The sequence below is a fragment of the Ursus arctos genome, unplaced genomic scaffold (assembly GCF_023065955.2).
Source record: "Ursus arctos isolate Adak ecotype North America unplaced genomic scaffold, UrsArc2.0 scaffold_24, whole genome shotgun sequence".
NCBI lineage: Eukaryota > Metazoa > Chordata > Mammalia > Carnivora > Ursidae > Ursus > Ursus arctos.
Window position 1 is genome coordinate 23,132,304 of NW_026622919.1, and position 27,617 is coordinate 23,159,920.

The 27,617-nt window shown below is 36.4% G+C and overlaps 1 protein-coding gene across 1 annotated transcript in view; it reads right to left on the reverse strand.

Annotated features, from left to right (window-relative positions):
* SKAP1 (src kinase associated phosphoprotein 1) overlaps nt 1-27,617 on the reverse strand; it is a 266,257-nt gene that overhangs the window by 177,071 nt on the left and 61,569 nt on the right. Inside the window, exon 4 of the mRNA XM_057318109.1 lies at nt 19,186-19,302. Within this exon, the coding sequence (XP_057174092.1) occupies nt 19,186-19,302 (117 nt within the window). The remainder of the gene's footprint in view (nt 1-19,185; nt 19,303-27,617) is intronic.

The following is a 27,617-nucleotide window of genomic DNA, read 5'->3' on the forward strand; positions in this document are numbered from 1 at the left end:
TTCCATCTTCTGGAGCTTCAGAATTGATTGGAAACGACATCTGCAAGGTTGTCTCTCATTGAAATATTTTTTCCCTGCAAACTCAGCACCCTTGTGAGTGAAGAACCGATTTTGTGTTAAATGGTTTATCTAGAGCAAAATTCAAACAGCTGGGATGTTGCAACTCAGTGTAAGTGCGTTCCTTTCATGTTCGAAATCTCTTTTCTTTAAATGTTTGTTTTCATTCTTACATTGATTGTAGATCAGAATTCCGAGCAGGACATTAATAACATATCCAATACTTTGTCCTTACTGTTTTTTCTAGATTATTCCTTGTTCTGATGTCCATAAACTCGAGCATTATCAAGATTTACAGAACACTAGTAACTTATTACAAAGCTCCTCAGTCCAAAATGCTTTCTTTCCAAAGAACCATTTTAAGTGATGACCACAGGGTGTGTGATAAGAAAACTGGTTGGGCAAAGAGTTTATGGTCATTCAGAATAGACCGTTGGGGTTAGCATACAAAAGAGCAACTACCACTTATTACTTTTTAAAAATGTTTAAATTTGTATTTTCCAAAGTGTTTGCTAAACATTAAACTAACGGAACACTCTTTCAACTTAAGTACAGAAAGGCATAAAGCTCAAGATACTAAGTGGTAGACCAGAAAATCAATCCTAGTTTTCAGATTGGGGTTCCAATATAGCTGCACTTTAATTTTTTCTTCCCTTTTTAAAAATTTGTCCATGTAAAAAAATGTTACGTCTTGTAAATCTCTTTGCCCTTCATCCCTTACTTTTCCTTATAATTTATCCGTTGATGAACCTGGGATGTTCAACTGTTTAGAGTTTCCCATTGTCCGAATTTTGCTAATTGCATGCTCATAGTTGCACACATTCTTCTGTCCTGTTTTTCCTACAAATTGCAGGAAAGGCTTGATGACTCATGTCTGACATTATTTTGTGCCTCAGTTTCTTGTCTTTCTTTTTTTATGTTATGCTATGCTCACCACAAGTGTAGCAACCATCTGTCACCATACAAAAACTATTACAAGGCTATTGACTAGATGTGCCTCAGTTTCTTAATTTGAAAAGTGGCAACCCACATATGAAAGTGTTCCAACTCATTGCAGTATCTGTACTTATCACTGCAGAGGAAGTTGAAGGCCAAATAACAACCTTGGCAGGAGTGTGCTTGGAGAACTCAGACCCTGCAATTGCCTGGCTTCTGTCTGGCTCCAGCCTTGCCACATGGGAGGTTCATGATCCCAGACAAATCTCAGGCTCAGTTCCCCCCCCACCCCCGCCCCAACATCAGGCAAGGATATCACTCACCTCATGAAACTTCTGAGGGTTAAATGGGGTAATGCATTCAAACAAGATTTTTTAACTGTAAAGTACTATAAACATGCACAAAATAGTGACGTTACTCATTAACAGGGGCTTAAATAGTTTCATAATGAAAAAATATTTTAATGTCTTAGAGAATCAATTTTTTGAGAAAGGTTAGATATAGCACTAACACAAAACAAAAAGATGATATGTATGACTTAATGAATACTTGTGAAGGAATGAATGACAGGTTTCCGGGAGTGCCCCAGAAACTTACAGCCCTATGACTCAGGAGCTCTGTGAATTCTGTAGGATGAGAGCCTTGCAAGCGTCTACCACATACAAACATCACAGTGCCATTTAAACAACCCACTCCAAAGCCACTCATCAAAATGACAATGATTTATAGCTGGTGAACACTGAAAAAAAAAATGCTGATTTTATTTACCTTTCAATCTGTGTAAATCCATTAACTATGGGTTCTAATGCTCTTCTTCAAAGCACTTTGCCAGGCCAACTTTCCTTCTTCCACTCCACATCCTGTTTTCTCTGGGCTTCTCCCATAAATTCACCTGAGAACTCTTCTGCCTACTCACGTACCTCAGCCTATGCCCGAGCCTTCCTTTCTTCTCTCCCTTGCCCGCCAACTTCCATCCAATCCAACTCTCAGGAAGTTTCTAAAATACTATTTCCGGGTTGTCTTGATTAGCTAGTTAAGAAGAAGCCGTTTTTCTAGAGCTGTGCTCTTCAGTATGGCAGCTCTTAGCTACATGAGACTATTTAAAGGTATATTTAAGTTTAATTCATTTTAGATATCCGGTTTCTCAGTCTTGCTAGGCACATTTTCAAGTGCTCAGTAGCTATGTCTGGTGGTGGCTGTTTCATTAAATAGTGTAGAGTACAGAACACTCTCATCGTTGCAGAAAGTCCGTTTGGATAGCATTGTTGTGTACGAGCACCTTTCCTCTCCCTCTACAATCTCGTTAGACAATGTGCTGAAGTGGAAGAGATATGAGCTCTGAACTTAGATGCCCTTTAGCTTTTGAATACCGGACTTAAAAGGTGATGAAATGAAATTGTGGACGTGCTAGCACAATGCCTCCCAGAGAGCAGCTGCTCACTTAATGGTAGCCATTATGGGTACTCTAATCCTTTTTCAAATAACTCCAGAACCTCTACTTTTTCCTTTTAGCAACATACACAAGTATCTGGAGGAGTAACAATAAAAGTTGTTGTTGTCTGTGAGGCAGTGTGGCATATTGGAAAGATTATGGGCTTTATATGCATAGAGACTTGTTTAGATCCACTCAGTTAGCTGAGGGCCTTGGGCAAATTAATCTATCTGAGGCTCAGTTTCTTCATCTGTAATATGGGAATAATAATACTTACATTGCACAGTGGTAACTATGATTAGAGATAACGTATATAAAACACGGTCTGGCATATAGTATGAGTTCAATAAATTTATTATAGAGGGCAGGTACTATATTAATTCACTTTTGAGAGGGCCATGTATTCAGTATAGTTAGATGCTAAGTAATTGTTGCTGGTAACGAAGGTCAGGCTGGTAAACCTTTTGTAGGATGGTGTTATGCATTATTTAAACACTTCTCCCCAAACAGGGCTTTCTCTGGTATCCCTAGGATACAGCTAAACTAAACTTTTACTCTGTGGTATTATCAATTCTACTCATAACAGTTATCCTAAGTTTGTATGATATAGAGAAAAAAATTGAGCATTCACAACTCATCAGACAGGTGTTAATTTACCATCACTCAGTAGTTTTAAGTATTATAAAGGCATTGAAGGAGTGGCATGCTGGATTGGAACCGCAAAGATTGGCCTAAAGAACTGTCACCATTACTGTCACCAAGAGAGGCTGTAGCTTAAAATTTTGCCCAGACAGCAAGTCTGAAATATATGCCTTCAGAGCAGAATCCAAATATCACAACTTTAAAAAAAAAAATTTAACAGAGATTAAACACATGCATGAGAAATTGGAGGGCTGAGGGAAGGAGAAGGGAAACATTTTGCATCCTCAGACCCTCTTACACATTCATGCTGCCAAGAGAAGGTCAGACAAGAACCAAGTCTCTCTTCCTTGTAGCAGTTGGTACACCCTGAGAGTATATTTTAAGCAGTTATTTGCTTGAGTTGTCTTGTTCCTTCACCTGCTACTTGTGGGTCTTTCTAAACTATCCCTGGGGGAGGAGGTGAAGAGTAGTGAATAACCAATCTAGTACCCAGTCATTCCACAGGAAGGGGGGGGGGAGAGAAACCAAGTCACCAAATAAAGAGAGCTCTGAGTTCAATAACTGGGATTATCCCATGGCAAGAGATAAAGGATTCTGTTATCATTGAGCACGATTCCTTTATCTCTCAGAGACAATCAACCTTCAGCCAGAGGAGTGTAACCTTAAAACCCCATAACTCAATTTAACATAGTGTTAAAGTTTGGGGGGTTATTTGTCAGTGCTGGGGCTGATATAATCAGTCTGAGGGACCCTAGAACAAAGAGCAGTGGGTGAAGAGCATGTCACGTCCGTGCACATTCGTTTCCTTGATGAACAAGGAGCTATTAGCTGCAGAGAAAGCATTATCTAGGTGAAGAATGATGCCGATTGTTTTAGCTGTTTCTTCTGAAATTGTGGAGTAGAACATAGGGTCCCCGTGAGTTAAGGAGCAATTTTTGTTACTGTGGTGTTGAGGTTTTCTTAAAAATTAAGTGTAATTTGGGAGGGTATATGGACACATAGCTCTTCTTCAACAGCAACCAGAAATCAATTTGAGCCATAGATCTCTTTTTAACCTCTGCTCTTACCTCATTAAATCAAAAAGTTTTAAAATACTCAATCATATAAGACTTTTTAAAAGTCTAGTTGGGGGGCGCCTGGGTGGCGCAGTCGTTAAGCGTCTGCCTTCGGCTCAGGGTGTGATCCCGGAGTCCTGGGATCGAGCCCCACATCAGGCTCCTCCGCTAGGAGCCTGCTTCTTCCTCTCCCACTCCCCCTGCTTGTGTTCCCTCTCTCGCTGGCTGTCTCTCTTTCTCTGTCAAATAAATAAATAAAATCTTTAAAAAAAAAAAAATAAAAGTCTAGTTGGGTTGAACACTGGCTTTTATGCAAAATTCAAGGACTAGTTAATAAAACATCTAAGGAAGGGGAGAATATATTCATTGAGCATGTGGTTTTTGAAGGGGTAGGTACAGACTTCAAAATTTAATTCTCAATGAAATATAAACTTTACTCTAATTATGAATTTCTACACAAAATATTATTTCTAAGTTTCTCTGCCCAATAAATCTGTTTACCACTTAACAGAGTTGCTTCACATTGTTTTAAATTAATCATTGTTTTTACTGACTCTAAATAAAAACATAACCTGCAATTCATTTGCAGAAACCATGTCATAATTTTAGTCTGTTTTTTTAAAAACTACAAATATCTTTTAAAATTACATTTGTTATCTTGAAATATTTTCTCTTTAATTTTACCATCCAGCAGAGTTTATAACATTACTACAGCTTTAAATCATGGATAACATTTATAAAAGAATAACACTATTAACACTTCTCTGCATGCAGGCTTCCTGGCTTTAGGTATAAAATTTTATTCTTATTTTTTTGCTGAATAGGCTTATTTTTATCATTTCTTTTTATGCATTCTCTGGATATGCTGGACCATGGTCTAAGTTAGCATCTTAGAAATCCAGAAACTTTCATATAACAAACTCATTAAAATATACTTCAGAAACTGACTCAGACAATGACATAAAAGATCTGCCTTTATCATTTAAAAAATGACCAGCATATTTCATTTTAAAAGGATAGTAAAAGTTTCTTAATCAAAAACTTCTCGGGGATTTTTTACCACATGGATTTACTGCAAAGCCGCTGTATCTGTTGGGCCAGTAAACCTGTCAGCCCACCTCAGTCAATACCTCACACTGAGATGCCATGTTTTAAAAATCTTCCTGATCAGGTAAATATGATAGGATATATTCTTTTCTCACCCTGCAGATACAGCTTTCATGGAGACATTTATGAGACCTGAAAGGATTGAGGGAAAAATAAAACCCATCCTGCCTTTTAGGTTTTTTTTTTTTAATTCTTTATTGGAATTCCAATAATTCATTTAGCAGAGTGTGCAAAAAATTTCATAAAAATCTTTTCTTAATTTTACACCTTTGCCATATATTGAAAATCATACCCAGCGTGCTCCTATATCACTTGGACTGAAAAACAGAATATGTTAGAATTATTGTGAGTGATCAGTTGGGTAAGAGTTTAAAGAACGTTATAACTAAGTCAGACAGAGCTCAATTTCTATTCTGCCTATTTTACACAGGAAGAGAAAACTTAAAAGTTGTGGAACTTTTTACCTCGGTCTGGCTTCTGCAGCGCGAGACCGGGATCTCTGATCCGCCTCCTGATTCAGACTGTAGCGGTCATAACTGCAGCCCACAGTATATCACACTGTAATAATCATAACTGGACGGTAAAACGTGCCTCGTTACTAACTCAACTGTTAGAATTTACCAAATCACCACTTGCGCCTTTCCAGAGATTTCCCCTTCACAAACTTCTTAAAACAAACACGTAAACAAAAAGAATATAATAAACAACAAAAATGCTGAAGGAAAGCCACCATCAGATATGAAAGGTAAACATCTTCAACGTTTATAAATTCGTGTGTCTTCACAAGTTAGCCCCCATTTATTTTTTCTGGACATAATTTAGTGGAGTAACTTTGCCTTCCTAACTGAACTGGAATTAATATCAACTTGTCCAACATTTCTTCTAAATTTCTTTGCATCCGATATGCCAACTCATTCTTCATGCCTGTGTTTTTCTCTCTCAATGAGATAAAGCTGGGACTTCTCACATAGTCGAAAAAGGTTTTCCACTGGCAAGACTGCCCCTTAACACTAAATGAAACATTTCTTTTTTCAAAGTTAACATTTTGGAATTAAATTACAATACAAATTTTTAAGTTTATCCATTGGACAGATACAAAAGCAGTGAGAAGCTGCTTTTTTTGAAAAGCAGGATTTGAACAAGTTTAGAAAGTGGTAAAAGTCTTCTCTGTTTCGCTCCTTTTTAATGCCTCTCATCCTAAATGAAGGCGAATTTTAATGAATTCCACATTAAGAGGGAAACACTTAAAAAGCAGCTTATCAAATTTAAATAAATTTGTTATTTTTGGAGAAGCAAACATGCAAAATATTTCATATGAAAAGCTCCTTGAATTGCCCTGGTATTCCTTAAGAAAATTCAGAAAGATGCTTGCTTTACAGGGAAGGTATTTATGCATATAGAGTGAGAAAACAAGGAAGGAACAAGTAATCTGCCTTCCTCTCAGTTTAAATGATATGATAAAGAAAATAATTATTATTTATAATAAGACACTTAATAAGAACTCAGATATAATTTCCTAGGGGCATCTCTTTTATCCTATACCAACAATAACTGCAAAGCTCCAATAGACCCTCTGACACTTCCTTCTCATTAGAAAAGTCAAACTTTTGCAAGCAATTTCTACATTATACTGTTATTAATCATAATATCCAAGACACTTATCATTATAATTTCCCTAATTTTAATGCTAAAATAAAGAATTCAAACTCTTAAACTTATTAATAAATTTAGGCTAATAAATAATTATTCTAAAATAGATCTTTTTAAAAATAAATAAATGAATAAAATGCATCTTTTTCCAATAGCCAAGGAAAGACAGATCTTTAAAAATGAGGAACATACATTGCAGTGAGCTTTGTGAAAATACATATATATAATTTAAAATCAATAGTCACAAGAATGTGTGTCCAAAAGCAGTCACAATTTTTTGGTGACCAAACCAACTGAAATACACATGGTAGTAAATGGTGCAAGTATAACTAAGGGCCATTTTCTGCTTCTCTACTTAAAATAATATTCCAAAATTTTTATGAAGATCCACAACTTAGTCTGTCTCATGAAAAGTGCAGCCTTTACATGAAAAAAACGAAACAAAACAAAAAACGGATCCAGCAGTTGCTTGAGAAACCTGATACAGATCAGAAAATCAGGGTGTATAAGATCACCTAACCTGATTACAGATAAATCGCAAAAATGTTACGTCAAGTTATAGTTTTTGAAAAAGCGTAAAAATTAGACTACTCCTATTAAGACTCATGTTTTGTTATTAAGAGGTTTTATCTTTAGGTTTGTTAAAGTTTGTCTTCAGATGCTCAGAGGAATGTCTATACCACGAATTAATAAGTAGGTGAGATTAAATTTTATTCATACTTCTTAAGGAAGAAGCATACAAAATGCATTAATTTCCCTATTAAAAAATAATTATCATCTCTTCAAGTAGGGAAGAAAAAAGAGAATCAGTCAAAAACTATCAGTTTTCTATTTAATATTTAAATCGTGGTAATATTCTCACTCGTTTCACCTGTGACCAACCCCTTTTCATTTTGTTCTGCTATGTCTATGCCATTCCTCTTTTGCAATGCCTCAATTGGTACAATATTCAATAATCCCTTTTAGAAAAAAAAATCTAATATTAAAAAACATGGCCCCACATTTATTTCTAGAGTTCTCAGAATTTCCAGATAGGACCCCATATTTTCATTAGAATGTGATCTGAGCATAAAGGCAAGCTACCTAAACCATTACTCAAGTTTTTAGAGTAGCTTTTAAAAAAAACAAACACAAAGATTACTTAGGGGCAGTGTTTAATTTGAATCTCTTCACTTCCTGGATTGCCATGTAAAGCATATTAATAACAACTCCTAATTGGTTCTTTTCTATACCCCAACTATTCCAAGACAGAGGTGTTACTTTTAGTGGTGTCCTAGAAAAATAAGCATAATTTTGTGCTACCTGTAGAAATTTTTCCCATAGGCAAGATACATGAACTTATCTGCATGCTAGTTCAGTCTTCCCTTCAGCTATTTGCCACTTACTGGGCCTTTATGATTATCTGAATGTGTCTACCATAGAGGGAATGCTACAATAATAAATTATAAAACTGGTCAAATTAATATGTTATGGGGGATTTAGGATATCTGTTTAAATCTGTTAGAAATGCTAACCACATGTGTTTATAATGGCAAAGAAAAAAGTACCTATAAATTTGGTTTAAAACTCATATCCAAGCCTCCTTTATTTACATATTTAGGAATATAAACCCCTCAAGATTATAGTTTTATTTTATTTGTCCTCGTCCTAACTTATGTCATAAGAATATACTGAAATGACAGTTGTAAGAAAGTAATATCTTTTGGGTTTTAGGGCATTAATAAAATAAAAGAACAGGAATTTCTCAGATCCGAGTGTATGTGCGCTTGGGTACATATATATGGATATATATGTGTGTGTATAATTTTTAAATTTTTTGATTCCTTATCTATGCTCACATGTTGAGAATTTATGTGCTTTAGCCTTCCTCAACGGCCAAACGCAGAGAGACCCGGAAAGCCCCAAAGTAGTATTTTCTTTTACCACAAGAGGGGGCTAGAGAATTCTGATCTCTTCTAAGGTCTGTAAAACCCTCTTAACTGCTACTTTATAGACATTCAATTACAACAGGCCATAATACATTAAGGCATTAAAATACACATATATCCCAACATATACCAAAGCAAGCACTACACTGGTGTGTCCACCAAATGATCACCAACACCAACATCAAATAAACACTTAGGCATCTTCTCGTGGTTTATAGAGATTTTACGCCTTATCACTTCCCTCCCTAAGCACCAGCTCTCTGGGTTAGGTGATCCCCTTGGAATGGAAAATATCAAGGAGTGTGATAAAATACCCAAGGACTGGAGAGTATGACAGGGGCAGAGTGAGGTAAGGATTAAGAGAACTGAAATTTATGTAGTTAGGAAAAGTGAAGACTCTGGGGATAAACGTTCATCGTCTTTAAATACCTTCTAAAGGTAACAATATAAATGAATTAGGGGAATTATTCAGTCTCAGAAGATGGTATAGAAAAGAGCAATGGCCTGAAACTAAGGAAGGAAAAGTTTAGGTTAGACATGAAGAATAAATTAGTAATAATAGTTGGGCGGGCAAGATGTCTTGCAAGGGAAGGGTACAAAGTATAATCGCTATATTTGATAATTAATTAAATGAGATATTAGTAAGAATGATGTGAATTCATTAGAAGGGCTAGATTAGATAACTCAAGTGATTTTTTTTCCCTAAGCTGTGACAATCTCTAGGCCCAACTGTGTTCTTGGGCATTCATAAATGTCTTTCAATGATGATAACGATCATTTGTAGAGAGGAAAGCTCATGATCTCAGTTAACCCTATGTTTTGTTGATTAAAAAAAAATCTGAGTATTACTATGAAATAACTTAATTATAAAATTAACCACAACAATGTTTATCTTTCAGAGCACTCCACTGAAATGCACTGTGTCATATAAGCTATACCCTAACAATTTGTAGAAATGGATCTGTAAATTGGATAAAGGCTTCTGTAAGTGAAAACTTTCCACGAAGGACCCATTCCCCTATAAATCCCAATTTTACAAGCTGGAGCAGCTACTCTGTGTAATCTTTCTTTCCCACTAGACTAGTGTATCTGGGCATAAGCTACTTAGGGGCCAACATAAAAAAGGCTGTCACTCAAAGTCAGAAACACAGTCAAGAGCGTAAGTGTAATATAGTTTGTGAATTCAGCACTCTTTCCCTAGTAGAACAAAATATTCTAGATTAACAGGTGTTTCCACATTGTTTTAAACAGCATTACTAACATTCTAACATTTACCTACGATTGGCCAGAGAATTTATGGATAGCAGAAAAACAAAGATCACCAAATCACTGTTTGAAAAAACAAATCACCATTTAAAGAAACATATATATATATAGAGAGAGAGAGTATAAATATAAATTTGTATTTGCATAAATTAGGTACATGTATCTGTATCATAGCTGAGAATATAGAATTCCTGAACTTCAGACATGATTGCTCTAGGTAAGGTAGCCAACCCTCAGGTGAGTCATCGTTCACCTATAAGGCAGATGCTATGTTTAATTATAATGCATTTATAGATTCTAAGAACAAGGTAATTAAGCATGGTATGTAAGATTTTCTAATAAACAGCACACAAGATATATAAACCCTCCCCGCCTGTGATTGATTTATATATCAATCAGATAAATACGTTACATTAGCAACCAAAACACCGCATATCATTTTACCACCGCTGTAATGACCACACTAACATCTTCAATAATCATATACTAGAACTTTCACATTACCATTAACCTTGCTGACTATTTTAGAATTTGGAGAGAAACGAATACTCGAGGCAGTATGAAAAAGCTTAATCTCATTTGCCAAGTCATTCTCTTAAAAATCAACTCTTTGCACTTAAAAATGGCCACTGTTATTTCACTACTAATTATAGTGGAAGCTCAACGGTTTGACCTTTCAGAGAACGGGCTTTAGCATATACTCCCGGTCTGGAATAGAATTCTAAAAACACTTTGGCCACGGTGCAGGCCAAATATTATCTTGACTCTCTTCCAAACCACTGCAAGTCCAACCAATTGCGTGTTTTTTTTCCCCTGCAAACTCTGTCCCCATAATCACCACTTGATTATGTATTGTATATTTTGTTGTGGGGCTGTCTAATATTCTCTCTTCAATTCGATTACTTATGCACTAAGGAAGGGAATCATATCCTATTCCTCTTTGTATCCTCCACACAGCCTCTAAACTCATGACTGAATAAAGGCATTCAATATAGATATTATAGATATTCAATAGCTAACTCTTCATTAGCAGTATACCAAAATCTATACCATGGACAAAAAGGCCAAAAAAGGTAACTAATTAGTCATATGTCAAATTAACTCAGGGACTTATAGTAGGTTACCATAGTTATAATTACTAGCATTTATGGAACCCTTTGAAATTCTTTATAAAACAAACTACTCCCAAATCATTCTGGGAAGAGAATAAGAACACACATTGACCAGAGAGACACGTGTGTCTGAAGAACCCAACTGAAACTTGCAAGCAATAGCTTAAGAGTCACGATCAGGCCTCCTGCAAAGCTGTTTGGGTTTGCACTGAAAAGCGTATTGAGGTCATGCAGGTGAGGGAAGGTAGGTAGTGTGAGCCTGGGAAGGCCACTTCCAGGATGGCGGTCTTGGTTTCCATACTGGCTCTGTCTTGCTAGATACAGGACCTAGGCATTAGCCTCTTTAAAATTCAGTTTCCTCTTTGGTATAACAGAGATTAGATTAGGTGATTACCAAGTAGTCTCTTCCAGTTCTAAAACACCACTATTCTATGTAAAAAACTTGGGTTCAATTTGTAGAGTATGTTCTAGCGAAGGAAGCATTATGGAAGATATCCAGCCATCAACACATGAGAGACTGCTTTACTGGGTACTGGACGGAAGGTTAGAGTTTAAACATGCACCGACAGCCCCACATGCCAGGCTGAAGAATGAAAAATGGGTAGTTCATAGACAGATAATTGTTATTGTTTTTTTATTCTTCACAAAACATGTATAATCCTTGGTAATCATTTGTTTAAGTTATATAAATTACTGTCAACTTTGAAACCCAGTTTGTCATGCTCATCTGTGATTTATACCAGACTATATAAACGACATGATGTCTTCGATCTAATAAGACATTTATCTTCATGAAGGAGGCCACTGTGATCCTGACTGACAGCTTACTTACCCTTATCACAGTTAACTCAACATCGGTCCTTAATTTCTCCCAATGATCTGAGATCTGATGGACTCACCCGAAGCCAGCAGAAACTTGTTCAGAAATCCACCATGCTTATGAAAGTATGTGTTTTACAGTAGAATGTGTTCTTTGGCCCCAAAAGCTCAGGCATGGAAGGAAATAAGTTTTGTGTTTTTCCACAGTGTGCACTGTAAACACACACACACACACAAACTCCATCAGGGTTGACAAGAGTCATGTGCCTTTACTAAAGAAAAATATTCCTGTGAGCAACAAAGATGAAAGCAACTGTCTGAAGAATAAAAAGAAAACGAGATGAATGCTTGTTCGAACGCGTGTATGTGTGCACGTATGTTTATTATGCATTCGTATACGGAGAAAGACTATTTTGAGTCACATTCATTATCTTTATATCATAGAGTAAAAAGGAACTAAAAACTCTAAATATCTTCATATAGTTTATGTACTTAAAACGCACACACACACACACAGAGGGACGCCTGGGTGGCTCAGTCAGTTAAGCATCTGACTCTTGATTTAGGCTCAGGTCACGATCTCAGGGTCGTGGGATTGAGCCCTGTGTCAGGCTCTGCACTCAGCACAGGCTCTGCTTGTCCCTCTCCCTCTGTTACTCCCCCCTACGTGCAGGTGCAGGTGCGCTCTCTCTCTCTCAAATAAATAAATAAATAAATAAATAAATAAATAAATAAAATATTTAACACACACACACACACAGTAGTGGGCTTGACCCTATCAGTGAGAAGGAAGTAAACAGCTTGTTTTTAGCCCATTAACTCTCTCCAACTACTAGGGTACCAATGACTGAGCCTGCAATAGGTTTCTAACATTCCAAGTAAAGCCGCCCTAAAATATGCACATTTTCCTCCAAAGTCATCAGCAGGATGTGGCCTAAGATCTACCTGATTGGTAAGGTCACTTACTGCTAACCACTGCATCATTAATTCCCATACCTCAGTAAACACTGTAAGACGTGCAGTTTATTTATCCTGTGAAACAACATAATTTATACGCTAAACTCAGGCCTTATACATGACTCAGAGCAACGGGGGTCTCAAGCTGGCTTGTGAACAGATCTTTTATACTCCTTGAGTAGAAAGTCAGTTGGGGGTGCTGTGGGTAGACTAGCTTAATAAATGGAAGTTCTAGGGATAGGATTTCGGTTCAATAAGAGGAAACCTTTTAAAACAAATTACAGCTCTTTGTAAGTAATAACATGACCTTGAAAATGTAAAGCAAAACACAGAAAAATGGATACATCTACACTAATTGGAGATTTTAACACGAACCTTTCAGCAGATAAAAGAAAAGCCGGGGTATGAAAGATTCGAAGAATACTATTTATAAGCATAAAAATAAATAAAAAGTAAAAAACTAAAAATTGTGAAGAGTGTGTTCAGTAAATACTTTTGGGAGCCACAGAGCACCTAAGCATAAATTGATCATTACTAGGCCACAAAAGAAGTCTCAACAAAGTCCAAAGAATATAAATGGTATAGACTACATTCTTAGACTATCCTGCAATAAAAATTAACAGTCAAAATAAACAAGCAGGTTTAAAAATCCCTAGAAACTAAAAACAAACCAAAATAAAATCCAGGAATACACACACCTGCACACACACACACACATACACAAATGCTTCTAAATAATAGATAGGGATATCATCAAAGGAATTCCAAAATACTTAGGATGGAATTGCAAATTATAATGAAAGTAGTGTATATCAGATTTTGAAGGATGCAGTTAAAGTGGTATTTAGAGGATAGTTTTTAGCTTTGAATACATTTATTTTTTAAATGAACGTTATGCTCAGTGGAATAAAAGCAATAGGGAGAATGAGATGTAAAGCCCATAAAAATGGGTGTTTCAGAGGAAAAACATCCGGCGAACCAGAGCCCCACACAAAGCAGCAGGCTTGTAATCTATTGGAACCCTACCTCCACCATCTGCCCCCCACCCCCGACCCGTGGATTAGATACTTCATTCTTGGCCAAGTCACTGAATTTCTCTAAGCTTCAATTTTTTAGCCTGTAAATAGTGAGGATAACGGGACTTTCTTCTCTGAGCTGGTTTGAGAGTTAAATGCGATAATCCACAAAAAGCACTTAGTGCAGCACAGTAAGTGCTCAATAAAGATTCCTCTTACGATCATCCCTTCCAACTCCCAGAATGCATGATTCTTTTTTTTTTTTTTTTTAGAATGCATGATTCTAACTTTGGTACAATGAAATTTAAGACAAACATGAATTCCAGCCAAAACAAAATCTAATCAATAAAATCTGATTAATAAATTAAACCATCATTTTTATTTCACAATACTAATGTAGATTTGTTTAAAATATATTCTTCCCCCCATTAGGGAAGATATTAAAATAGTATTTTTTCCTATTATTATTATTATTGAAATGAAATACACAAGGATCAACAAAAGCTAGTCTATTGTTATTCATAATACCAAATCCAAAAATTGACTTCTATTTAAGAACTAAAATGAAAGCAGAAAAATGTAAAAAAAAAAAAAAAACAGTGCTAAAAATAAAGCTGTGAAAAACTGATTCTCTTTATTTTCAAAATATTCTATATTTTTTTAATGTACCTTTCAGAAAAGTTGAAAATGGCCACTATTCGTACTTCAATGGGTCTGCAATTCCTTTTAAATCAAGTAGCTTATAATAAATTGATCAAAAACAGGCTTTCACTTATTCATTATTACTCTTCTCCAAAAATGGTTACAGGTCTTTAGCTTTCCTGGTTTTATTTTTCATTTCGCTGGAGAACCTTCTCTAACCTTCGACAACCTGACATAAAAATAAACTCTAAGAACATTTTTCTCACTTCTTCCCAGATTTATCTGTCCAATACTCATTCATTACTTTTTCTTTAATTAGAATGTGATAATATATGTTACATGATAAATAATACAGTTATAGATTCTAGGTTTCTTCTCCTAGAAAATAACTATTTATTCTTTTTCTTCCAGAAGGAGTCACTATATCCTGTTTATAGAACACTTTCCCCAATCCATCTTTAAAAAAATGTATGTAGACCCATCTTTTTAAAATGTACACTAATAAGCTGATAAACACATGAAAATCCATTTTATATTTTGGACAATAAAAGCAATCAGATCTTGAGCTGCATAGTTGGCTGGCTTTTGTACAGTAATTGTATCCAGTGTCTCATGCTGAACTTTTTTTCCTTTAATATGGTAGAAAATATGCCTCCTTAGGTTTAGAAATCAAAATGTTATTACTCGTTAGCCAGTTTTCTTTCCCCACCGTGGGGCTATGCTCTTGCTTGTGGGTCTCTCTCCACAGGGCATAGCTTGCTGTTCTCAGACTGAGGAACTGAGGGCATTTGCAAAGCAAAAGGAGAAGAAATTGGGATTAGGTAGCGACATGCTCTCGTTTTTATGCATGGGTTAGCCTGTAACCTTGGTGTTCATTTTTTGCTGCGCCCCTGGCCAGACTTCTATATGCTTCTGGAGCTCTTTGTAGTCTTCACAAAAGCGTGATCCAAACACGACACGCACCCTGGTTATTGCTTCTCACACTGAAGTTATGGGTGGATGGGTCAGACCATGTGTCCTTTTATAATTGTACATTTAGGACAACTGTTGTGGCTGGAGGTGGAATGCAACAATGTTGAAATATTTTAACAGTGACCTTTCATTTTCTAATAAAGATAAAATTCCAAAAGTCTAAAATAACTGTCACTACAAAAAAAGTTAAAGAGTATCTTTTCTTTCTAAAGGATCTCCTTAACTATCCCACCAGCAAGTGAAGACATTGACTTTCTATTTGTTCATTTGTCTGCTTATTAATAGTGTGTTTTTGCAGGGATATGGTAAGCTCCATGAGGACAGGGACTGTGTCTGATTTTTTACTGCATGGCTCATTTACTGCTTAGCACAGTGCCTTGCTATTACCTTGTAATGTCTAAATAAGTATTTGTTAAACTAATGAATAAGTCGCATATGAAGTGTTACTGTTCTCAATAATGGTAAAATCCAGTTAAACAAGATAGAATGTCTATGGAAAATTTTAACATCTTTATAACCGTCTCCTTAATTGCACAGGAAATGTGTATGTCTTTCCTTTTTAGGGGAAGGAAACAAACATTTATCGTACCCCCTATGCATCAGGCACTCAGGTACTGTGCTAGTTTCAGTGCTCTGCAGAAACTCATATTTAAACACGATCTCCCTTTCTCTTTTCTTCCCCTCTTGTTTGTTTTGTTTCTTAAATTCCACATATGAGCGAAATCATATGGTACTTGTCTTTCTCTGACTGACTTATTTTGCTTAGCATAATACTCTCTAGCTCCATCCACGTTGCTGCACACGGCAAGAAATAGAGAGAGAGAGGCAAACCAAGAAATAGACTCTTACCTATAGAGAACAAACCGGTGGTTACCAGAGGGGAAGCGGATAGGGTCATGTGTAAAGTAGGTGAAGGGGATGAAGGAGTGCACCTGTCGTGATGAGCAATGGTGTTGTAATGAAGTGTTGAACCACTAATTGCACACCTGAAACTAATATTACAGTGCATGCTAACTGGAATTTAAATAAAAACTTTAAAAAGTGGAATTTTAAATAAATAGATAAATAAATTACTTTGTAAAAATAAACATCTTCCTACAATCAAATTCTTAACACTTAAACAATCTATTCCTAACTCTATTGTGGACTGGGTCATGTTGAGAATTCTTTTAACTTTTATACATGAAACTAAAAATTAAAAGCTATGAGGTAAGAATTTAATATTACTAATCTAGTTAGCTCCTCTCTTATGAGGAACCGTAATGGAGCAAAGTTTCCACCTTGGAATTTTCCAGATACTAGGTTTACCTCTTTCAACACTGTATTTTTTTTTTAATTTTAACTCTTTTTAATGAAAATACTTTTAAGCAAACTATGTATCTGTATAGTCTTAACCAAAATGTCTGGAACATGAATCCATCTTTTTTGATAATCCATATAAGGATAGTGGTAAAGACAGTAGGGTGGTTAAGAGCAGAGGTTCCGGAACTAGGCTGCGTAAGTGTAAATCCTGGCACTGCTGCTTACTAGCTGTGTGATCTTAGATAAGTTAACTTCCCTGGGCCTCTGTTTCCTTTTCTGTAAAATGAGGATAATCCTAATATCTACCTCTTAGGGCTATTCTCAGGATTAAATGATGATAGAGGCAAAGTACTTAGAACACAGATGCAAGGTACATAGTAAGTGCTTAATAAATGTTAATTGAAAAGTTTTACTTTATCTTAAAGGTACTGAGCTCTTAGTTTCTCTCTGCAATATGATAGGGCCCCAGAATGCTGTTTTTGAGCTCCCATGTAAATTTTTTGTTTACCTGTTTTGTGTTCTGCACAAATTTTTAGTTGTTTCCTGTTTCTCACCTCAATATTACTTGTTAATTAATGCTTCTAAAGTGCCCCTTCTTCTAAATTTGATGTTTCATCCTACTATGGGTTTGAGAAATCAAACCACTGTAATGGTTAGAAATGTGTAAAAAGAGAAATCTCCAGTGAAGGCCTCAGGGGCTTTCCGAAGAATATGGTACGGAAGTGTTAACACGGCACTCAGGAACATCCATTTCCACTTAGAGGTCCTTCTGGCTTACTTATTGTGTTCTCAGCTGTGTCTGGGAAAGTTGGAAATACCAAGTAAGTGACCTATGGATTAATGAGGTACTATTGTTCTAATTCTGTCAGGCATTGGATTAATCAAAAACAAATGAAAGGTTGGTTTTGCACTGTTAATTTTCTAAAATTATTAATAAACTACCAGTGTAATTATTAAGCTTGCAATCCAAACGATGTTTTTAGTGTATACTTGAATCAATATATAGGTTCTAAATTGCAAGGCCCAATTTCTAAAAAAAGCTCAAGCAAAAGAAATGTTTCTGTATGACGGAATCCATAGTTCTGATGTGGAGGTTATTAATTCAACGAAAGGGAGAGAATCTGAATCGCCGAAAGGTCTAAATGAAATAAGAATTAACGGACGAGTGAACTAATATTGCACTGTATGCTAACTAACTGGAATTTAATAAAAACTTAAGAAAAAAAAAGAATTAGTGGATAAGCTAAAAAGACAAAGGAATTAGGGATTATGAACTCCTGGAAAATGCCAAAGTCATAGGGAAATTTGAAAGAAAAATAAATTGAAAGATTACAGGCTAATAAAGAGAAATAAGGAATAGTTTACCAACTCTACTTCCAATCCCTACGTGAATAGTATGCTTCCAATTTAATATTCAGTTTAGTAGCGTGTCTACCTTTTTCCCCCAACGAAAAGGCACAAGAGAGACTTTGGTAAGATAACCGTGTGCATCAGTGATGATCAAACCGTCTGTTCAAGTGGCCAGATGCCAGAAGAGACACAGTGAACCCCCACCCTTGGGATATCTGAGCCTGAGCCAGAAACTGGCAGCCACCAAGCCAAAAATTTTATATTCATGTATCTTAAAAATTCATGTACATTTGCACCCCGCTCTATTACATACCAATGTGTTTTTAATATAAAAGTAATGTTTATAACAGTTGAATTATTTAACTCCTCCCATTCCCAAATCTTCAAGTAAAATTAATGCTCCAGGAAGATTTACATCGTGGTTCTTGTGGCTTTCCCTTCCCCTTGAACAACACCAATATGGTTCAGAGAGGGATATGTGAGAAGCATGGGTAAAAATCATATCTTATTGTGATATAATGAGCTCAAGGGTCTCAAATAATCCACAATAAATCGATAATCCAATAATCACTAAATGAAAGCTCTGATTCTCATGCAACTCTGTGAAACTAAGAAATCTGGAAGACGGTGAACTGGGCCCTGCTATCTTAAGATGCCCTCCCAGCTTTTGAGCTGCAGTTCTTATAAAAGATCAATAATGATGTCTTCCTGCTTCAGTATGGAATTAGTGTTTCCCTAAATACATTAGCTTCAGAAGTATTGAATTACCCAGAAGGACCAGCACCACAATGAAACAAATAGTTGTTTTTTGCAAACTAGTGATTACCAATGCAGAAAACCCACTGAAGTCTGCTTGGTTCAACATGACAAAAGGCGAAAACACCAAGACAAAAAGTAACAAAGCAGTGTGACCAACCCAAAATCCAGTAAGATGGCACTCACCCTCATCCTGATAATCAGGCAAAAAAGATGCATCGGATGTGAGAGAAGGACCCGGAGTTCCACTCTGATTATCATCGGAGCTGTCCTGTCCAAGGTAACTTTCAGCTTGGTCTCCCCCTGAGGGACAAAAAAGAAGGAAAATAAGGTCATATTTTGGACATCTTTTTCAAGGTCTTTGTAGGCGTCTTCTGGTATTCATCCCTGCCCTCCTCCAAAAGATGTATCTTTTACTTGGTGGACATGCCGCTATCCACTAACATATGAGAAACAGATAAGTAAGAACCAACTTACCTGGATGGGAAATTTTCCATTCAGCTAACTAACTAGAATTTAGAAACTGTTACCATAGAGTAGGGAGACTTCTTGCCACCCAGAGAGAAACTTCTCCGTCATACTTAAAATGAAAACACAGCTCTATAAATACATGTTCATATATGTTGTCTTCCATTAATTGCAACCTTTACCCTGAACGCCTGTTTCTCTTTATATTTCCAAATGGAACAGAATATATCACACAAAGGGTTAACCTATACATAATACAATGTAACAGGTCAATATTCTTTCCTTCTCCTAAAACTAAGAGACTTAAAAACAGAGAGAACCTAGACTTTGCTGGATTCTGTTCCAATTTAAATCACTACTTGTTTTGCGATCTTAAGAAAGTTCTCTCTTTATAATTCTGGTTTACAGCCTATGCAAGGAACCTCTTAGGAATTCTAAAAGCCCTAAGAAGGTAATATTTGTTCTGTAAAATGGATTTGATGAAAAGTAATGTATATGCAATACTGAATTACGCAATTAAAACAATGCTAATCCCTTTTGGGTGTTTTCAACATACACTGGATTATATTTTGTAGAAGTGGCCCATGCTATTATGATACTTTAAAAGGTTCAGACGGAAGACGTTCAATCATTCAGAAACCGGAAGAAAAGGCTCTGCACTGCAAATGGCTTTCCTTAAAATCCCCCAAACAGAGGTACAGTCTGCTGATAAAAGGACACCAACAGCTGCTCAGTTCATTTCACAAACATGAAAAGGGGATTTTCAGCTGAATTTAATATTATCTCAAATACTAATTTCCAAAGGAAATCACCAATGCTAATCTCAGTAAACACTGTAGGGTTTTGGCCCTGGATTTCAACGAGGGAGCAGTGAAACCAAACAACCTACATAGAATCTGTATTGCCTCACTTTAAAGGTTTATTTCCTACAATTAAACTGGAAGGATAGGGAGGATATAAAATGATAAAAAGAGAATGGCTGTAGCCTTCTCTTTCCATAAATTACATGATCACATCTAGTCTCTTCTATGAATGCTCAATGGTAGGCAACTTGTCCATAACTGAGTGGAACACCTGCAGATACGGGACTTTAGAAATAAAGTATGGACTTCGTTGTGGAAAAGAAAAGTTAAAAACAACAACAACAACAACAAACAAACAAACAAACAACCTCACACAGCAGTCTTGGCCAGAGCTAGAACAAATCCTCTCCCTTATTGGGTTATACCGGTGAGGATACAAAGCTTATTATAGTTATGCTTACAGTATCACTGTGAAATTCCCTTCTCAACAGAAAAATTCTCGAATACTGGACTGAGGGTTAAAGTGCTCAAATTTCACATCAGTGGAATTTGCAAATCCAGTGAAATTATATTACCAGAACAATCTAAATGGACTGCTTGGCAGGTAACCTGAAAGTGAGCTGTGAGGTTAAAGGAATTTTAAAATTGTGAGCCAAACCAAAATCTATTTTTAAAAAGGGTAGTTTGGGTTTCCAAGCAAAATTTAACATTTGTAGGTATACTAAACATTATTTATCAACTATCGTTCTAGACTCAAGGTTTTCTGCTTGCTTCAGAAATTTGACAAAATTACTCTTACATATTCTAGCATTCCAGGTTTTAAAAAAAAAGCCAATGAGGAGGGACTTTGTTTTGTTGTATTTTAATGAACATTTTATTTTGGAATAATTTTAGATTTATTGAAAGTAAAGACAGTACAGAGAGTCCCCTCACACCCTTCACCCAATTTCCCCCCACTTCTTACATAACTAGGGTTATTTCTGTCAAAACCAAGAAATTAACATTGGTACACTGCTATTAACTAAACTATAGACCTTAGTTGGATTTCACCAGTTTTTCCACTAATGTCCTTTTTCTTTTTTTTTCTTTTTCTCTTATTTTTTAAATTTAAATCAATTAGCCAACATACAGTACATCATTAGTTTTAGATGTAGTGTTCAGTGATTCATCAGTTGCGTATAACACCCAGTGCTCATCACAACACATGCCCTTTTTCTGTTCCAGGATCCAACTCAATTGCATTTAGAGTTTCCATTTAAAAAAATCTCATCCAAAATACCTGTCTGGATTTAGCATTCGATTTGTCAACCTCAGATGGAAAAGTCACTTCTGTGGGTTTCCTAGGATTTCTGAACACAGTTACCCAAGGTGGGCTTTTAACAGCCATCCCTGTGCCAAAGATAAGACCATGCCTCTGTAAAGTACAAAACAACAATGGTAGACAACTCCATGCAGCCAAAACAGAGCCTGGGTTAGTACTAAAAATGGTTTTGGTGGGGGGACACATTTAAAAATATGTTTTACATCCAAGCGTAATTAGTTCCTGATGATGGAAATGTTGCTCTAAGTGTTTTTAGTGTCACATCGAGTGGCCCAACTCCCTTGGGCACACACAGAAGAAAAGCCTATAACACTATATAAATAGACACTCCCGTGTAATTAAAATGATTACAACTACTCAAGATGCATGGGTGAAAAGTTTTATAGGAGAACCAGCAATTACCGTGGTCATTTTGGATTTGTTTAAGTTTAGAACATCATTTTTCCTTAAAGCGTAACTGTAAGTGATCGCTGGATTCATCGGCAGCTCTGAGAATCGCAGTTGCAATCTGGCCACTACCGTAGTCCAGTGGGATCAGACACAAATGACCACAAACTATAGTGACAGACGCTTCCATTCAGCAGCTCTACAATTAGGGCTTAGAACTCCATTGCTTAGAGTGGCTTTCTCACAAGCAAGACCCCTTGCCACTAGAGACACACTTTCCCATTGCAACTTGCTCAGAATCAATATATTTCCATACAGATATATATTCTAACACACAATATCTCCATTAGTCACATCTACTACCTCCGGTCCCTTTTCTTTGTATTTCTAAACAAGATCTGGGGAAACTATATCAAGGGTTCATCTGCTATTAGCTGGTAATTTGCTCCTCTATCCTACGTGTCGTAAGAATTGGGTGCTAGATACATTCTTTAGCATATTCAATGGCAGGTTCTCTGCTGAGTATTGTACTGAGGGGCCTATAAGGGGGATGATTTCTCTATTGTTCTTTCCTGAGAATCAAACTCAATTTCATTCATGCTCCATAGAATGATAAGTTGGGAATTTCTGAGGTTTGGAGCAGAAATATAAAGCAGCTTTGTGTCAGGTGTGAGGTAATTATTTGCTAGGGTTTCTGTGCTATTTGTTTTTATTCCCAGTGTTTTCATTAACAGTTAATGAGTTTTCCCCCTTAATTCTGAAACAAGAGCTTGGCCACTAGAAGTTGGCTTTTTTTTTCTGCCATGGATTCAACCAGCTGTTGCTGCTCCATAAACTTTATGGAGAAGTGAATTAAACTGCTAAAAACTTTCATTTCCTAATTCAATTCCAAATAAAACAGGGGGGGAAAAATGAACCATGAGGATATTCCCCCTGTAGCTATTTTGACTCACAGCAAACCCATCTGATTCTGAACTTACAGGTACTATTTAGGGACAAAAACAGGCCATAATGACAACTTTACCAAAGAAATGAAAAACAAAAAAAGATGGACAGCAGTTAAAGCACAAAAAGTAACACGACAATAACAAATAGATAAAACATAAATATATGTTTGCTTATTCAACATATAAAGGCTCAATGGTTTTTCCATGTTAGTATGAGGCCATTATCTTGTACTTCTAATTAATTGTGCGCTGTGTTATAAAGACTTTATTCACATATGCAACCAATTGTTTCTATGGCGTGGTTCAGAATTCCCAGGGTTTGCTATCACTTCACTATCTTGGGATAAGATAAGGAAATTGAAATTAATGTAGAATTATCTGCAGTTTTTTGGCTTTTGTTTTTATTGTTGCCATTGGAAGGGAACACACGACTTCTGACTCTATTTAATATTTAAGAACCCATGAGACACACAGCTCCCTCTTTAAACTAATAAATTCTAAATAAAATGCTATAAATAAAGGTCTCTGATCCAAATCCAGTTAGTTTTCATGCTTATTAGCATTAATATTGTCAGGTTTTCATGGACCAATTTAATAGTAATGCAGTTCCCAAAGCTGAACTGAGGTAAGACTGGAAAACCTGCACCTTATTTTTCCTTATTATAACCATTCACCTAAGTTATTGAATATAGCAGCAATTATAGAAATAGGTTGGGTATGTATGTGCCCATATATGTGAAATGTTCCTACCATGTAAATATGTTAGGGAGCCCATTTGCGACACCAAAGCTAAAGTTCTGTCAACACTTCTGTTATAAATTAGATAACATTTTGCACATACTCATGCATTAGAAAATGTATGGTGTTTCCCACAGAACATCTTAGAGGCTTCACTGATTTCTAAATATCCCTTTGGATTTGCGTGGTTAGTTCTTGTGATTAATCCATGTGTAGTGAAGGTCTCAAATTCTTCTCCATTCTATACAGTCTGACTTCCTGCCCATCTCTCCCCCCCCCCACATCTAGCCATTACTCAATGTATAAAATATTCTTTTTCCCCCCCAAGGCCCTGGCAGTGAGTTTAATACTACTGAATGTTATCAAGTCTACAGAACAAATGATAGGCCAGGTAAAGAAAGTTTACATTTATCATTCTTTTAAAAAGTTGCTCCAAAAAGATCTCAAATATACGAGAAAAAAATTGAGCCTAAGGTTAAGTTTTTTAGCTCATGATACTGTTTACTAATTGTATTATTTTCATCACGCCTAGAATAATAGACTTCTCAAGGACCTTGAGGGTTATCAGTGCAGAGAATAGCACAGTCTCAATGATCAGAAACGGAATAAAATTGATTAGATGCTACAGCAAAAAGGGTAGCATAGCTTAATAATATTTCCAAACGAGCTACACCTGTCAGTGGGGGGTTGGACAGGAAAATGCCCATGGGAACCAATTGAAAAGTTTTTTCCCCCCTCCTTCAGAGAAGTGGTCCTTTATGATGCAGTTTTTCATTTTGACCAGTAGGGTGGGCTGCAGTGTGTGGCATCATCCTAGTTCTTAAAAAAGAAAAAAGAAAAAAAAAAAAAAGGTAGCCACCTAGTGAACCCTTCTGTTCCTACCCTCCCCCCACCAGAAAATGCTAAGATTTTTAACCCTTCTTAGGTTTCACACAGGGCACAACTCCTGGATGTTAACAAACTGGAGGGCTGGCAGGAACAAATATAAACCAGATAATTGTATATGTGACAACACACACTTCATAAAGCAAATTATAGCCTGTCAGCAATCATTCTGGCTTTATAACAACACATTCCATCTACCACTGTTACTGTTCAACTGGTACTAAAATGGAGCCTGCTTAGTTAGAATATTTTCAATAGTAATGAGATTTTGACAGAATTCAAAACATGTAAACTTAAGTATTTGGTATATATGGATAAATATACTGTAAAATAAGTGCATTTGTCATATGTCAACCGGGCAATCATAACCTGGAATTATTGGTTCATAGTTCTGTTTTCCTTGGACCACTGTATTCTCAGTGTTTAATTCTTGTTATGACGCTATTCAACTGAATTCTCACCATGCTTTGACTTAGAGGAGAAAGTCAGTTACAGCAATAATAAAAACAGAACAGCTTTCTGAGGTCTTACTGGGTACAGGCTGTAGGTCAAGACTCGTCTTGTACTATCTCATTTAATTCTCAAGATAATCCCGTGACATATTATTATCTCAAAGCTGCAGATAAAGAAATTGAGACACGGAGATTACATAACTTACCCAAAGTCACGTAAGTGACTCATAAGTGACAGAGCTAGGCTTTGACCCCACCTTGTCTGATTACTAATGTCTTGTTCTAATCCACTGAGCTGTGCAGTCTCCAAATCTGTATGCTTTATAAATTACGACCATTACTCAAAGGCAAAGCGTACTGAATGACAGCCAATGACTTGAATTTATGGCATCTGCTATTAATTAATGTTTTTTCTTAACTTTGGTAAAGTAAATCTATAATCAAAAGTATAAATTACTATAAATAGTAGTAATACTAGTAGTCCCATTAGGTATGGAACTAATCAACAAAGCCAAATGTGGTCAGTGATTTCATGAAGAAGGAGCTGGTTCAATTCACAGGCTCAAATTTACTGTAGTAGAGTACTGCTGCAGCGATTTTTAAAATAACACCTTTTGGCATGGATTTCATGCAGACAAAATTTACAACTTTGGGTTTTGTCAGATCAGTATGTTAAATTTTTTCCAGCACCTTCCGTTTGATTTTCTTGGATCCTGGGTATTTTTTACTCTGCTTCATATAAAATGAGCCAACATACTCCATACTCAAATACAGCTTTGACCTGGCTTAAAGAATGTTCTTCCTTTCTGGCACCATCATGGTTTAAGTCTCACAGGAGGAAAATGCCTCAAAAATATATATAGTTACATGGGGCATCTGGACGGTATAGTCGGTTGAATGACCCGACTCTTGGTTTTGGCTCAGGTTGTGACCTCAGGGTCATGGGATTGAGCACTGAGTGGGGAGTCTGCTTGAGATTTTCTCTTCCTCTCCCTCTGCCCCTCCTCTCATGCTCTCTCTCTCTCAAAATAAATAAATAATAAATAAATCTCTAAAATAAATAAATCTTTAAAAAATATATATGTAATTACACACGAATGTAGCAACTTTATTACTACTGGTTCATCTTGCTTACTCCTCCCTTCTTTTTTGTTCTCTTCTCCCACATAACAAATTGTGGTAGACTTAAACACCCACTTTAAGTCCTGATGCATTCTAGGATCTGTTATGCCCTAATTAGTTTACTGACATCTCTTCTTGAGAGAAACAGTAAGACCAGTTGGATACATGACCGAGGGACACCTGGGTGGCTCAGTTAGCTGAGCTCCAGATTTTTTATTTTGGCTCAGGTGATGATCTCTGGGTGTGGGATCAAGCCCAGCATTGGGCACTGAGCTCAGCACAGCGTCTGCTTGAGATGTTCTCTCTCCCTCTCGCTCTGCCCCTCCTCCCACTCATGTACTCCCTCTCTCTCTTTTTCTCGAACAAACAAATAAATAAAATCCTAAAAAAAAAAAAAAAAAGAACTACAGGATCTACAGGCTAAGGGTAGACATAAGAAAAGTTTTATAGAAGTCCAAAGAGTAAAAACAAAACAACATATAGTAAAGAATAGATTATGGGTAAGATTAGCAGGCCTGAACCGAACTCGAAACTTCTAACATCCGGAAGAGTGGTGAGTTTTCTTTGTGAGTAATATAGACCTCCAACACCACTAAAGCTGTAATGGCAGACGGTGACAAGATTCAGCCTCCCCGTGACTTCCCCACCTCAAACAGGGACTCCTGTTCAGGTCTGAAAACTGCATGTAACAACAACATCGACAACCAAAATCTCTCACTCTCAACAATTCCATTCAATGTTTGGCCTCTTTTGGGACAAGAAGTTTCACATGGAAGAGCATTTCCTTATTTCTAAAATTTACTTTTCTTTTTATTAGAGTATCACTAACCTGAGGAAAGTGCACAAATCTTAAGGAGGATAGTGGTATCACATTTTAAGTTTAGGAATTCTGGAGATGAACTGTGGTCAAGAGCTGTCATGGGCTGGCGAGTTTGTATAAATACACGTCAGCTGACAAGGGGAGGTTCGAAGACTGGTCCTTTTACTCTTTGCCTCACAAGAGTCAGCAGTAACCGGAAGCTTCATTTTTCATATCATATAAATCCCCTTGTCCATAACTAAGCCATTCCCTTCCTGCATTAGTGATACTCCAGCCATCCTGGTAAACGATAACTATTAAACAAGTTTCTGAGAGAAGCACGTGTTGACGGGAAGGACAGTGAAAAATTAATGCTTTATAATTTGGCTCAACCATCACATTATTTAGCCTCCAAAAATCAAACAAATTCACTGGCTTTCAAGTCCAAAGACTTAACTTACTCACAGAAGTTTTATGCAGAAAACCAAATTTGTATTCAAATTAACCACACATTACACATTTGTCTCAATATTTTGTGTCCAAAACATAAAAATTCATTAGAAGCAGAATTCCTGAAGTAGATTAATTCTTTTTTTTTTTAAAGATTTTATTTATTTATTTGACAGAGAGAGACAGCCAGCGAGAGAGGGAACACAAGCAGGGGGAGTGGGAGAGGAAGAAGCAGGCTCATAGCGG